Consider the following 13,466-nt stretch of genomic DNA (forward strand, 5'->3'; position numbering starts at 1 on the left):
AATGAACTCCGACAAAAGTCTAAATGAGGGAGGGGGCAAGGGAAAATAACCCATAGCAATAGATTTGAAAAAGCTCTATTGTTTTGCATATAAGTTGGGGGCATAAACCCCGGCCTCATCGGAGGGCCTGCTTGAGAGGTGATATGTACCTTGAAAAATCTTGTCAAGATTTGCTGTTCTAAATGTGGAAGCACAATTGTGAATGTATTTCTTGCGGGTTAATTAGATCGAAACATACTTACAGGAGATTGCATAAAAAATTCAACACACAATCTCCTCCTTGCCAATAAACAATTGAAAGAAACATGTTTCAGTTCCTTGAAAAACAGCATTACTGAAAAGCTGCCCTCTTCAGCTCCTCAAAGCTAAAATGAAAATATATTATGCTGTCTTTAAGTTAAATTATGACGATGGATTATGACTAAACCTAATAAAATCAGAGACTTTAAAAGCAAGAGCCTGTCGAGGCTCTACTCTAAAATAATTCCAAAATAGAAGTAAAACCATTTATGATTCCCGTTGCTCTTTGTCTTCAGAATGTTGGGCACCCAATAGGTTTAAGCCCTACCAATGTAATCCTTTGACCTTCTCGATCGTGGTTCGGTAAAATATCAAGCTATTTTGAATTGGCTTATTTTCGAGAGTCGGCCTGTTTTTGAGGAAATACGATAGGCAAAACATAAAATACTAATCAAAAGACATTCTTTTCAATTACACTGATGTTTCATACAGGCTACTCGTTTATTATATCCAGAATACCAGCTTCAGAGTAAAATAACGTAGAGCAAATTTTTGTATCGGGCACAATAATTTTTAAACTAAATGTAACCTTAGTCCATTTACGGCACTGCTTATGGGCGATTTCATCAGCCTAACTTCATCATAATTATGAAGTATTATATACAAACATGGCTCACGTTTGTTAGTCTTTAGTAGAAATTAAATAGTAGTTTTTTCAACAACTTGAAAGTTTTTCAAGCATTGATTCGCACCATTGAATCGGACAGAAGCGGCGCCATGAAAGTGAATCTGGGGTTTGGCTAAGTTTTGGAAATTTTTAAAATCAAGCCCCCTAGAATGGCTCAAAATGCATCTCCCAGACTAAAATTTAACAAATTACTATTCCGCCCAGAATAAACAGTTCGATGATGCTCAGAAAAACATTGAATTTTGATTTTTAGAAAAAATTTGGGAGGAAAGGATTCATGCGTTGGGGAAAGAAAGAAAGGGTGACCTTTGGTTCAGAGCCCACATCGCTGTTAATAACAAGAAGCTGTATCAATTGCCAGGGTGCATTCCATGTACTTAGGCCCGAAGATCTTCGTTGTACACTCAGGTCACCCTTTCATGTACTTTTGGCGTTCCGAGTGCAAACTAATAGATAACATTTTCGGCATACGTAACGTGAAGCCATTTTGGTGCCCCGTTATCTCCATGTGCGCCCTTTGTGGTCTCACGGTAATCAAATCATAATTTCTCAATGAATACGAAATTCACCTCGAAGTCAGCCCTAGGTCTAAATGTATCTTTTAGAATAGTGAATTCCATCCCCTAAAGAAGTAGGGGAAAGTGATTTTGCATGAACTCAGCACTTTGAATTTATCCCATCAAACAATGGAACTTTTTTTATACTAGGCACCTTCAACTGTAAGGATTTATCACTTAATTAGAGTTCATCTTTGCAAGGTATTGTTTAAAGGAAAAAATATGGTAACATTGGGAGGTATCCATCATTAGGAGGTATTCGCTATTAGGAGGTTTTCCGTCACTGGGTTGGTCTCCGTCCTTAGAGATGTTTGAAAGTTTCATGTCATGGGTAGGTCTCCGTCCTTGCAGATGTCCGACACAGGGAGCTTTGCCGGCTTCAAACTTGCTATAAAGTTTTTACTTAAAATCCTTTAATAACTTGTTTATAAACTTGCTCTTCCTTAAAATTCTTCTACATCTTGTCAACGAAAAGAAGTTATCGCTGAAGCATGTTTAAGCAAACGTCCAGTAACAAGCTCGTTTGAATTTATAAACAGACAGAATTTATCATTAAAGAAAAGAAAATGTTTCCTCTTCAAATCTTTGAAATTGGATTAATTAAAATTGAGTGGATTCCCATCTTCTGTAATCGAGTTTGAACGGACTTGATGTAAACAAATCTTTTGATCCTTATCACAATAATTTGCTTCAATTATTCATAATTCCATCTTGCGAGATTCACGTGTTGTATAATCTTCTAGGAACTTAACACCAAAGCCATACTCGCTACTGCATATCTTGCAATCAATACAATTCTGTAGGGGGTCGATAGTCAACGTGATAATAAAGTATTGAGTTGGCATTTGTCTGTATTTGAAGTAGTTAAGGCTAAAGGCAATGTTTTAAGGCTTGGTTTATAAACTAGGGATATCTGCAGAAAGAGGCCTAGCTTCAAAAAAAGATGAGAATATGAACCACTCTCTGTTGCTGTTGGCAACATATAGCCTAAACTACCAGTAAAAGCGTTCTCCTATATAAGATTTGCTAAAAATTTGTCGAGAAAAGTAAAGGTAGTTTTAAAATTTGTTAACTGAAGTAAGTGATGAAACGCTCTTAAGTCAGAATATGAATGTTTTTTTTGGTTGAGGACCAAAGGTAAAGGAGAAATCTTTATCAAGATGAGGATCGAAAGTCACGTGTATGGACTAACGACTCGCCTCATTGGTTATGTGATTGCTTCTACTTTTCCTTGCTATCTTTGTTTTTGTAGTTTCAATAGCTAGTTACAACTACATTTGCTTTTCAACGATGTAAGGCCTGGTTCAAACGTCGCACTTCTCATGTGCCGAACCTAACTCTGTTTGGAGCGACACTTGAGCATGTTTAGCGCGACTCCCGTTTCAAACGTCGAACTTAATTATGGCGCACCAAATGGGTTCAGGATTGTTACATGAAGTATCTTGGTTGAGGCGCACAATCTCAAATATTTGTTTGAAACGCATGCGCCCTCCAAGAAAGAAATGAGTTCAGGGAAAGAAAATAAATTTAATATAATTATGCATTGAGTTCGGTACATGACAAGTTCGACGCTTGAAACCGTGCCGTGCTGGAGCCGTGCAGCTCGGTAAGCTCTGCCGATCCAAACTAGTTTGCCGCTCCTAACTAAATCTGCCGTACCAAATTGATTCAAACGTCGCGCCCCTCATGTACTTAATCCTCGAGTTAGGTTCGGCACATGAGAAGCGCGACGTTTGAACCAGGCCTAAGTTCCCTGATGGTTGGGCAGTAGCATTCAGTTTTTAACATTTGACATCACGCCAACTCTAAAGATGGTAAATTTTGAAGGTTCATTTGCAACCAGAAACGTATTAAACTTACCTTTTGACTTTCGTTAGGTCCTACCAACTGTTTACCACATAGCATGCAGCTTGCCTTGCGTGGAATCCATGTTATGAGCTTAGTTGCATGCTTCGAAGGATTCTCAAAAAGCAATAATGAGGTTTATTCTGGTATGTTGTTGCAAAGTGTTAATATGTACGTGAGTCACTCAAAGAAAATTTGTCTCAATGGCATGCTTTCCCGAATAAGAAGGATTTCTTTAGAGCACCATTTCTGAACTCTCCTAAGACATAATTCTTTTATATCGGCTAGTCTGTTGTCACGTTTCAAAATAATGAAAAAGATATTCATAGAAAAAGAGGGAAAAATTGGTGAGGGGGCTCATGCCTCCTCAAAATATATAAAATTAACAGATTGCTTATCTGTCTGTATTTTGGCTTTTTAAAATATCCTGTGATTTTAAGTTATTTTTGTCAAACATGTAATGACTTGTATGTAGGTGACATAATTGCAACCATAGACAAATTTTTTGAGGCAATATAATTTTTTTTAAAATGTCAGTGATGAGCTGTAATAGTTTTGGATACCCTTACTCACCCCGACCCCCTAAAAAATGTTAGAGCTGTATCCACCACATCTTAATCGTTTATTGGGAATCTCGACAAGTTTTTTACGGGATTGTAGATTTAAATTTACAGAAAGTGGGATCACTTAAGACTTTGATAATCATTAATTTTTCTAAATGATTGTTCGTAAAGGTGAAACTTCATTTTGAATAGCTTTGTTAGACTTGTAACTGTTAGGATAGAACGAGCTACAGAAAAGGCTGCAAAACTAGTGATATCGACTTTTTTCTAATGACGAAATAAATCTTTGGTATCGCAAAACTTGACGATAGCACTGAAAGCAGAAAGATAACCTATTGAAGTTTTTTCTGTTTGACACTACCCAAAGGAAAAGCGTTGAATAATTACCTAAGATCATTGCCAATTGGTAAAAAATAAGAAACCCATCAAGTCTTGTTTTTTTTATCATATTTCTTTCGATTCGCATCTGGGTATATTTGTCTTATACTCCAATTTTTAAACTTTGAGGTGTGCCGAACAACGAGTGTTTTTCTTTCCGTGCTATCTTCAAATTCTTCAATAGCTCATCAACTTAATGAAGCTAACTAACAACAGAGACAGCAATTAAAAGTCTAAACTTTTAAATCGGTCAACAGATATCCAAGAATTAATTTGCATTTTCGACATAATTGTTTCTGGTGTTCAAAAAACGCATTAAGATGTCAAAACAACGTATTAAGAAACATCGCATAAAAGAACATTGTGGAGGCGAAAAGAAATACATTTCTTGGAATATAATTTATTGTTTTAATTTTAAAACAGAAAGAACGATTGACAAGAATTGGCTTCTCCATGGAAACATGAAGTCTTTTTGCTCCAAAGGGAAGCTAGGACCAAGAGGATTTCACTAGGGTAAGGGAATTTATCAGGGACCTGGGATCAGGAGATTTCAAAGGGAATATAGGATCAGGAGGATTTTACTAGGGTAAGGGAATTTATCAGGGACCTGGGATCAGAAGGATTCATAGGGATCTAAGATCAGGAGGATTCAAAGGGAATCTAGGATCAGGAGGATTTTACCAAGCTAGGGGAATTTATCAGGGAATCTAGGATCAAAAGAATTCACAGGAAAATCCAGGATCAGGAGGATTCAAAGGGAATCTAAGATCAGGAGGATTTTACCAAGCTAAGGGAATTTATCAGGGAATCTAGGATCAAGAGAATTCACAGGAAAATCCAGGATCAGGAGGATTTTACCAAGCTAAGGGAATTTATCAGGGAATCTAGGATCAAGAGAATTCACAGGAAAATCCAGGATCAGGAGGATTTTACCAAGCTAAGGGAATTTATCAGGGAATCTAGGATCAAGAGAATTCACAGGAAAATCTAGGATCAGGAGGATTTTACCAAGCTAAGGGAATTTATCAGGGAATCTAGGATCAGGAGAATCTAACTAGGGTGATTGCTGTCGATGATTCCAAATATATTTTGTGATTAGCAATGCAATGAGATGAATAAAACAGCCAATCGCTTAATGCTTCTATAAACAACTATCTCAAACGTGCAGCAAATAAAAATATATGTTTATTGTAATAAAAATGCTTTACCACCCATTTGAACGCGATAAGTCTTGGCAAAAGTAAAGCATATTTCAATTATCTGTAGCTACAATACACCTTACTTATATAATTTAGCATTAATAACATACTTATCTACATTGTTCACAACTCTAATGCCTTCTTACAACAATTTACAAATTTAATGTTTCCTTCATGCATTTTCCATTCACCGAACTGGAAACATAGATCCGGTCTATATCGAAAGGCGTCTTGTCTCTAGCTATGGAGAAAAAACGTATTGGGCACCTTATATTCTTACTGGAAAACAAAATACGAAAATGTTCATTTGTTCGGAAGCATCAATTAAGGTCATCCAATTGTCCCCAATTGTGCACACCAATCGATATCTTCAGTTGTTTAACTTTTCTGCCAATTTATCATTCAGTGTATTTTAACGAAAGGATAAAATCAGTCACTACCCTTGTCTTGAAAACTGAAAGAACTGACACATTGACAAGACAAGACCTATTCAATTGTTAGAATGTTGTTACTTTGTCGAGTTTCTCTTTTGTTCCATGCTCTAGAAATACAACCCTTTCGCCCTTGTATCTCAGGCTCGGTCTCTGCTGGTTGTCTTTGTTCTTAAGTGAACTGCTGATTAAAAATCCATTGTATCTTCGTTTGCATCGGTGAACAAGACAGGCCGTTGTGAAGACAAGAAAAAGGGCCCCAACAATAATCCCTGAGGTAATCCAAGCAATCTGACTCTTTGTCAAAGGCTCTTTTGGCGATTTTCCTCCATTCTGGCTTTGAAACTAGGCGGAAATGAAAGTCAAGCATCAAATATTAACATCTTAAACCATCAATAAACCAACAATTATCATTCAGTTAACACTTTAAAAAAAACAAATGTTCATTTTTTGCTTCTGAAACCTAACGGGAAAAAGGATCATTGCCATTGATAAAATTCAAAGGAACAAGAAACACGTTCAGCTTTCCTTCATAAATACATCATAAGCTGGGAAATACAAATGAATTGTGTTGCATAAGATTGAAATAGATTCCTTAATATCACATTCATGGAACGTCTTCAGGACATAGCATATGATTACCCAATCTCGCATGATGTTGTATAATGGCAAAAAGATGTTTTTCTTCTGTGTTTCTCTGGAGACTCAAGTGATAGGGTATACAATGTTCAACATACGCTTAAAAGGGGAGGAGCTGAATAAACTGCAGCCCGTAAAAAGTTGATAAAAGTATCATAATGAGAGAGAGAATCAAGGAAAAGAGGTTACATTGAAAGAACAATAAGCACAGCCTCTCAGTGCTCTAAAACGACCTTTAGAAGCAGAAGGTAACAAATCAATGTATGACTATACGTTTATGAACATAGATAGCCAGTTTGCTTGGTCAACTAAAGAACAATTCTCACATTTCCATTTTTGACAACAGAAGGTGTTACTATTTCCTTGGTTTTTTCCTCCAACCTTCTTGTTGTGTCCTGTTTTTTTGTAACTTTCGTTTGAACTGCATTGATGAGATAAATAGAAGGATTAGTTTTGAGATAATGCATTGACACTTTCACAAAAATAAAATGAAAACTAATTTTTATACTAAGGCATTACTGATTACATTTAAACGCTGAAACAGCCATCATAAATAATGTTTTTAAATTCCAATATTGATTCAAAATTTGATACTTTTAGTTGAACAATAACTTTAACAAAATGAGTCAAACTAAATTGAAAAAGAGCGTGTAAAAACAGTTATAGTTGAAAATGTGACTGTAACTTATTTTCATCTAGTTTCAACTGAAATTAAGCGTTTAGAAACATGCCGTTAAGCTTTATGGAAAAATGGAAGAGTGAAAAAGTCAGTTTTATGTCCAGGTTTCCAGATAGCCCTATTCTAGAAAGGGAATTTTCGAATGCCAAGGTGAGCATCTAGGTGTCTGAGGACAAAGGCCACAGTTTTTTAAAAGCATTTGAAGCTGTTGATCAAACATATTTTACGTTAATAAAAAAGCTTGATACAATTGAACCAAAACTAGTTTTAGTTGTCTTTGAAGAAAAAGGATTTTTATGAAAGCTTTGAATGACAAAGTAATTTTTTTAAAGTGATGTTTAGTGATAGTGACACATTCTTGATCATATTCGAACAAAAAATTCATTTTTATCACTTTTAGGACTTTACTCTTATTAATGTTTACCAACCGTTTTTGAATATATGCACAGGGCCCAAGCCAATGGGGGAGGGGTTTGGGGACCATGGCATCCTCACCTTTTGCCAAAAAGATCATCTTAAAGCTGTAATAAAAAGTTTGTCCACATATTTCAGGGCATGCCAAAGTATAGTCAATGCAAATGGATGAGTTTTTGATACCTGTTGGTGCTGAAGTTGTTGTTGGCGGAGGTGTGAAATTGGGGCATCCCTTCTGTACACCTTCCACTGTTTTAACTTGTCTGAAGCTAAACGTCTGCTCCAGTACGTCATCCTAAAAGGGAAACAATTTGAATTACAGTTGAGCTACAGTATTGGCTTCGGGTGTTTTGAAGATTATGATTGCTAAGTCTGTGGGGATGTAATGGGCTTAGCTTCTTCTTTTAATGCTGAGTTGTCATCAATTTCTACGTATTGCTAACTCTATCTTTTTCTGATTTTCACTGCTGGTCCAGCAACTCCCATAAATATTTATATATATAGCTAAAGAACTAAAACCTTCTCTCTGCTGATGCATGTAGCATGTAGGACCAGACCTACTGTCCATTTTACAGTGAAATAGAGTAAGCGGTGCTGTGAGATCCTTTTGTTGCATTGTCAAATCATTTTATCGCACGATTTTCTACAAATGATCGTTGTACACCAAAACAATCGCAATTTCCTTTTTTCAATATTTTGTATCATTCATGTAAATACCGATTGATATCATAAACGTTTCTTAAAGCGCAGATTCAGGAGAAAAAATTGGGAGGAAGCCTGGTGTTATCTTAACGCCAAAAGTGAAACATTTGATTCAGCTGAGGTATTTGTGCAAACAGGATTGATACATGCGAAATTTGCCCTGCTTACAGACGAGGCAAAAAATTCAGCCAATCAGATCAAATGAAGATAAGCTTTCCCATTTTTTTTCTGATTATTCTGCAACTCAAAAATAATGTCTAAATACTGCCTTATTTCCTTGTAGCTAGGAGTGCTGATTCCAGTTGCATATTATGGGAACAAAATTTGCTAATTCATAGGAACACGCCTGTCACTAAAATATTATGGGCTTTCTAACAAGAAATATCGATGCTTATGATTCTAAGGGGCAGAGAAGGCTTTACCTTTTTCTTACAATGTCTCTACATATGAAACGAAGACGCCTAAACCTTCCATTTTAATTGGCTTTTATGTTAAAGGAAAAATAAATACATACATCATTGTAGAAAACATCTTGCATACAGCCAGAGAAATTTTGCTTCGCTTTAGAGGTTTGCAGGTATCTTGCGTCAGGGTGACCACCATAATAGGTCGTTTCAGAATGTTGAACGTCGAATCTGCTGTTTCGCCCTGGAGTTGAAGCATTTTTAGCGTACCTGAGAAAATGTAAAAAAATGATGTATTATTAAGGCTTAATAACAGGTCAGAATAGATAGCGCAAGGCATTTTTCACTGACAGAACCAGGTAGCTTTTTTAAAGATCTTAAGAAAAACTGAGCGACGAATTTGGATTTTTTGTAGATAATGGAGTCATTTTTAAATATCATACACTGCACATTGATTCCATCACCAATTAAACTTTGTTGCAAGCTCTTATGAGAACTGCTCGATCCATAAACGTATATGATTTTTATATAAATATATAAGTATGAATCTTATTTACATGCAGTTATTAATCGACTATACATTTATATACATATAGTTAAGGACTTGAATCGAGATTACATGCGTTCCAAGGTTAGGAGATCATATTTGAGAAGTTAAGAGAAAAGGTGGTGAAAGTACATGAAACATTGATAAATGTCTTAATTAAAAATGTAACAAAAAAAGGTTCTAATTGCAATACTGAAAGCTCAATAAAGTCTAGATGGCTTTCATTTATTGTATCATTTTACAAGCTACAGGAATTTCAAAGTCATTTGCCAAAACGTTAGTTTTTTTAAAAAGATCTAGATTCTGCCCTTTTGAGTAATACATATATGTTCTTTAATATCATTATCTAATTAATGACAACCCTCAAATCTTTGTGTTCTCTGATAAAATTACAATTTCTTTCAGAGTGACAATGCAAAAGAATAATCATGTTTATTCTCCAAATAATTTTAGTGGTAAAATTTGATAATTCATTTAATGATAAAATTTGATAATTCCATTAATTTGTTTAAATGTAAGTTCTTGTACAACTCAAGTACCCAAGGAGAAGCCAATAATTTCTTTAATGACAATTGCAAAACCAATTTTTTGATTCGGTAATAAACCAGAAAGTAATAAGATATATTACAACTTCTTCACGATAAAATTTTAATGACAAATTTAAAATTATGTAAATTGGAATTAGATGGAATTAGGTTTAAATTGAAACGACGTTGTTCGCATTTATTTCCAACATGAGCAAAGCGTTCTTGATCTACGTAAATGCTTCCAACGAGCTCAATAATTCGAAAAATTATTGGCGTATCAGAGAATCGGGTCCGGGAAAAATAAAAAATGTTAACAGAAGCTAGACTTTGTATTTCTGACTATTTCTCGCCAACCATTACATGACTGAATAATCAGGGGTAGCACTGGAAATCCCCCTTCCCTAGTTACCTCGCTGAGAGGATAGATACTGTCGCATCAAAACTCTCAATCGGGGCCGTCTATATTCTGTAAGCATAATGGAAATGTCAAATGATGATTTGTTTTTCGCCTCAGGCTTTGCTCTTATTTTCACTTCTCATTACTATCACACTATTTCAGTCCTCCTGAACAATCTTTACAAATCAATTTGAAGGCAATATTGTGCTGAATTTGGATAGAGGGTCAGGAAAGTGTAACATATCTTAGGGAACACATTTTTACAATAAGCTCCGATAATGTTGCAAAACATCTGAATATTCTAATAAATCTTGTTTTTGGCCGACTGCAGCACCATTGCCCAGCAGTACTGTTCCTTCAGGGAGACATTCAGTGTTTGCTACAATCACATAGAAACCCTAATCCTAACGTCATCTTAATACAAATTGAAATGAGATCGACAAGCTATCTTTTTGCTAACAGAAGTTATATCGAGTAACCATCTTTTATTCATGAAAGAAGTTGAATGTCAAAGTAAAGGTTTTTGGACGATATGATAGTTTGCTGGTATTCAGAACTATGAAGAATATCTAAAACTTTCTAATACATCTTTAATATATTGAGCCGTCTGCTTTTAAAGTAATTTCTGCTGTTGATATTTCATGACGTTTCTGAGTCCATATAGTTTTGCATTTGAATAACATTGTAGAAAGTGTTGGATTCTGTCTTAAGTTTTTGTATAATAGAATATAAGATTCCGAATTTGAAGATGAGATTAAATGAAAATATTTTTAAACAGTTTATAGCCATACTAAATGTCAAACAATTTAAATTGGCACAAAAATGTGAGTATATTTGCTAGTGCCTAAATTAATAGAACTCATAGTTTCGATTTTCTGGTGACTTCCATTTTTGAAATCTAGAAAGAAATTTGCACCCAAACAAACAGGATTGATCAATGATATTAAATGTACCAATCAACCGTGATTGCATTCTCTATATTATTTTGCTTATTAATCAGTTACAGTTGAAGAAAGAATATTCCTTTGCACAAATTTTGATCGAAATACAGATTGAGAAAAGAAGATACATACTTGTCATCGAGTTTGAGCTGGCAAAGCGTCCCTTTTCGAATCAGTTCAATCTTGTGCCAGACACGATCATTCAAATCTCCATTTCCAATAAATAGTTCCAGAATACCTAAGCGAGATAAGCAGGCCAAAGTAGAGCATATCTGCAAATTGTATCAGAGATGCATACTACTATGATACAAATATCATGAAATCTCGTGTAACTAGGCAAGTGTATAAGAAAAAGTAAACTTTAAGTGTACAAGAAAAGAAAACATTAATGGGCTTTAATAGGGGTATTCATAAATCAAAACGGGCAAATTTGATATGAACATTTGATAGTATGCAAGTCAGGAAAAGAATACACAAATAGGGAGAAGAGCTTTTCAAGTACCAACAAATATCGAGAGGTGAATTCTGATTTTCATTGAACCATTTGCTTTGCTTTCAAATTTATTTTAAATTCACTAGCAATGCAATGTTCCTTAAAAAATTCCCTCACCTCCACCCAAGTCAATCGCCATTCTGAGAGTTCCTTTATGCAATTCAAGAATTAGAAAATCTTTGCCAACAATTCCAACAGCCAAAAGGATCCCATTCTCAAGGTACGTCTTAAAGCGAATGATCACGTGATGGCTAACCATCGACAGTCTCCGCGTGCCGCCAAATTCTAGATACTCAACTCCTCGGAAGTATGCACTTTCCGATGCTTGAAAATGAATTGAATTCAAAATTAGTTTGGAGTTTTATATCAAGGATTGTACTACAGCTATCCAACTTCAGAAACATAAAATTATCTTAAATATAATATTGCAATTTTTAAATTCAATCTAAAAGAACGCTATTTATTGTAAGACACGTGTAAAGGAAGATGAAAAACTCTTGAAAACCTAGAGACTATTTATTGTAACTAACAATAACCTCTGATTTTAATTAATTCAATTTTAGATTTATTGTATCTTTTACTCCTTTTAACTTTGTTAACAGGATCCTTATTGATAACAACAAAAGATAACCCTGTCTAAAGAACAGTATTGTTATTATCATAAAGAAAATTCTACTTCGCCTCCACTCCGCATCGAGGTCACCGTGCTTGCACAGTTTATTACGTTCTGATGTGAGATATCTTCCGGTCACATGATCCAATCATGTGACCGGAAGATATCTCACATCAGAACGTTATAAACTGTGCAAGCACAGTGACCTCGATGCGGAGAGGAGGCGAAGTAGAACTCTAATCGGAGTTCGTCGAGACTACTCCAATTTTTATTTCCAGGCTCACAAAAAAGCGTTCTTCAAAAGACTTGCATGGATTGTTACCTTGGACTTCAATTCTGTTGGTGCCATGCAAAATTTAATTTTATTCTAGTCAGATGCCTAGCAAAAGCGACAAATTTAATCCTGGTCTTAGGGAGAAGAAGCAATCTATAATGTTAAGAGATCTATGGATGGGGATAGTAGTACTTTCTTAGAGATCTAAACCAGATCGGGCAAAACCCGCATTAAATGGACTAAGTCCATACTCACCCGCTGTACAGTTGCGACCTCTGTAGCCAGATCCTTTACAGTTGCAAGAAAATGTATTGAATTCATTGATACATTTACCGGAATTTGCGCATGGCACATACTTGCTCTTTGTGCAGGCGTTTGCACACCCAGACTCAACACCATCAGAAGATAGAAGGTCAGCTTTAACCGATTCGCTATTGACGCTGTATGCAAGATTTCGTACGCATCCAATGAACCTATAGAAACAAATTTCAAATCAAAACAAGTTATGTGAAAAAAAAGTAAATGGCATTGAAGCTTTGGCAAACAGTGAATTGGCAATAATGGAAGCGGCTAGTAAGAGAAGACTGAAAAGACGAAAACAGTTTTATTGCCGATTAATGATTATTTAATCGGAAAGATGATAAGATGGAAACATTGCAATAAATAGTAATGTATCAACGTAAAGGGTATTTTCCTTGGTGCTTTTTTCTCTCTTTATAAATTGAGACCTCCAAGAGTGTGTTGTTTTGTCCATAACCAAGGACGCCAGAGCACATATTGGAACGGGAAGGCCGTAGGCAAATTTGCAAACTTTTATGGTATAGACAGGGAAATCTCGTGAGCAACATAGAAAACAGAGTAAGCAGGATTTTTCTTTTGATATTAGATCCTTGTTGTTTTTGACTCAAGCTCCATCAGTTGCTCTAAAATGAGGG

General features: G+C 35.4%; 1 protein-coding gene across 4 annotated transcripts in view; it reads right to left on the reverse strand.

Moving 5' to 3' along the window:
• Positions 1 to 4,027: 4,027 nt before the first annotated feature.
• The window catches only part of LOC135688911 (neurexin-3), a 38,944-nt gene continuing 29,505 nt past the window's right edge, over positions 4,028 to 13,466 (reverse strand). For 3 of the 4 annotated variants that reach the window (XM_065205972.2, XM_065205971.2, XM_065205970.2), the window contains 7 exons: positions 12,787 to 13,004; positions 11,762 to 11,968; positions 11,284 to 11,389; positions 8,850 to 9,009; positions 7,817 to 7,928; positions 6,867 to 6,961; positions 4,028 to 6,246 (listed from right to left, as the gene is read on the reverse strand). In XM_065205972.2, coding sequence (XP_065062044.2) covers positions 5,968 to 6,246; positions 6,867 to 6,961; positions 7,817 to 7,928; positions 8,850 to 9,009; positions 11,284 to 11,389; positions 11,762 to 11,968; positions 12,787 to 13,004 — 1,177 coding nt within the window. In that variant the 3' untranslated portion in view covers positions 4,028 to 5,967. The remainder of the gene's footprint in view (positions 6,247 to 6,866; positions 6,962 to 7,816; positions 7,929 to 8,849; positions 9,010 to 11,283; positions 11,390 to 11,761; positions 11,969 to 12,786; positions 13,005 to 13,466) is intronic. The other variant, XR_016144025.1, reaches the window with a different exon arrangement.

Source organism: Rhopilema esculentum, chromosome 9, assembly GCF_057945365.1.
Source record: "Rhopilema esculentum isolate cy_ngs chromosome 9, ASM5794536v1, whole genome shotgun sequence".
Taxonomy (NCBI): Eukaryota; Metazoa; Cnidaria; class Scyphozoa; order Rhizostomeae; family Rhizostomatidae; genus Rhopilema; species Rhopilema esculentum.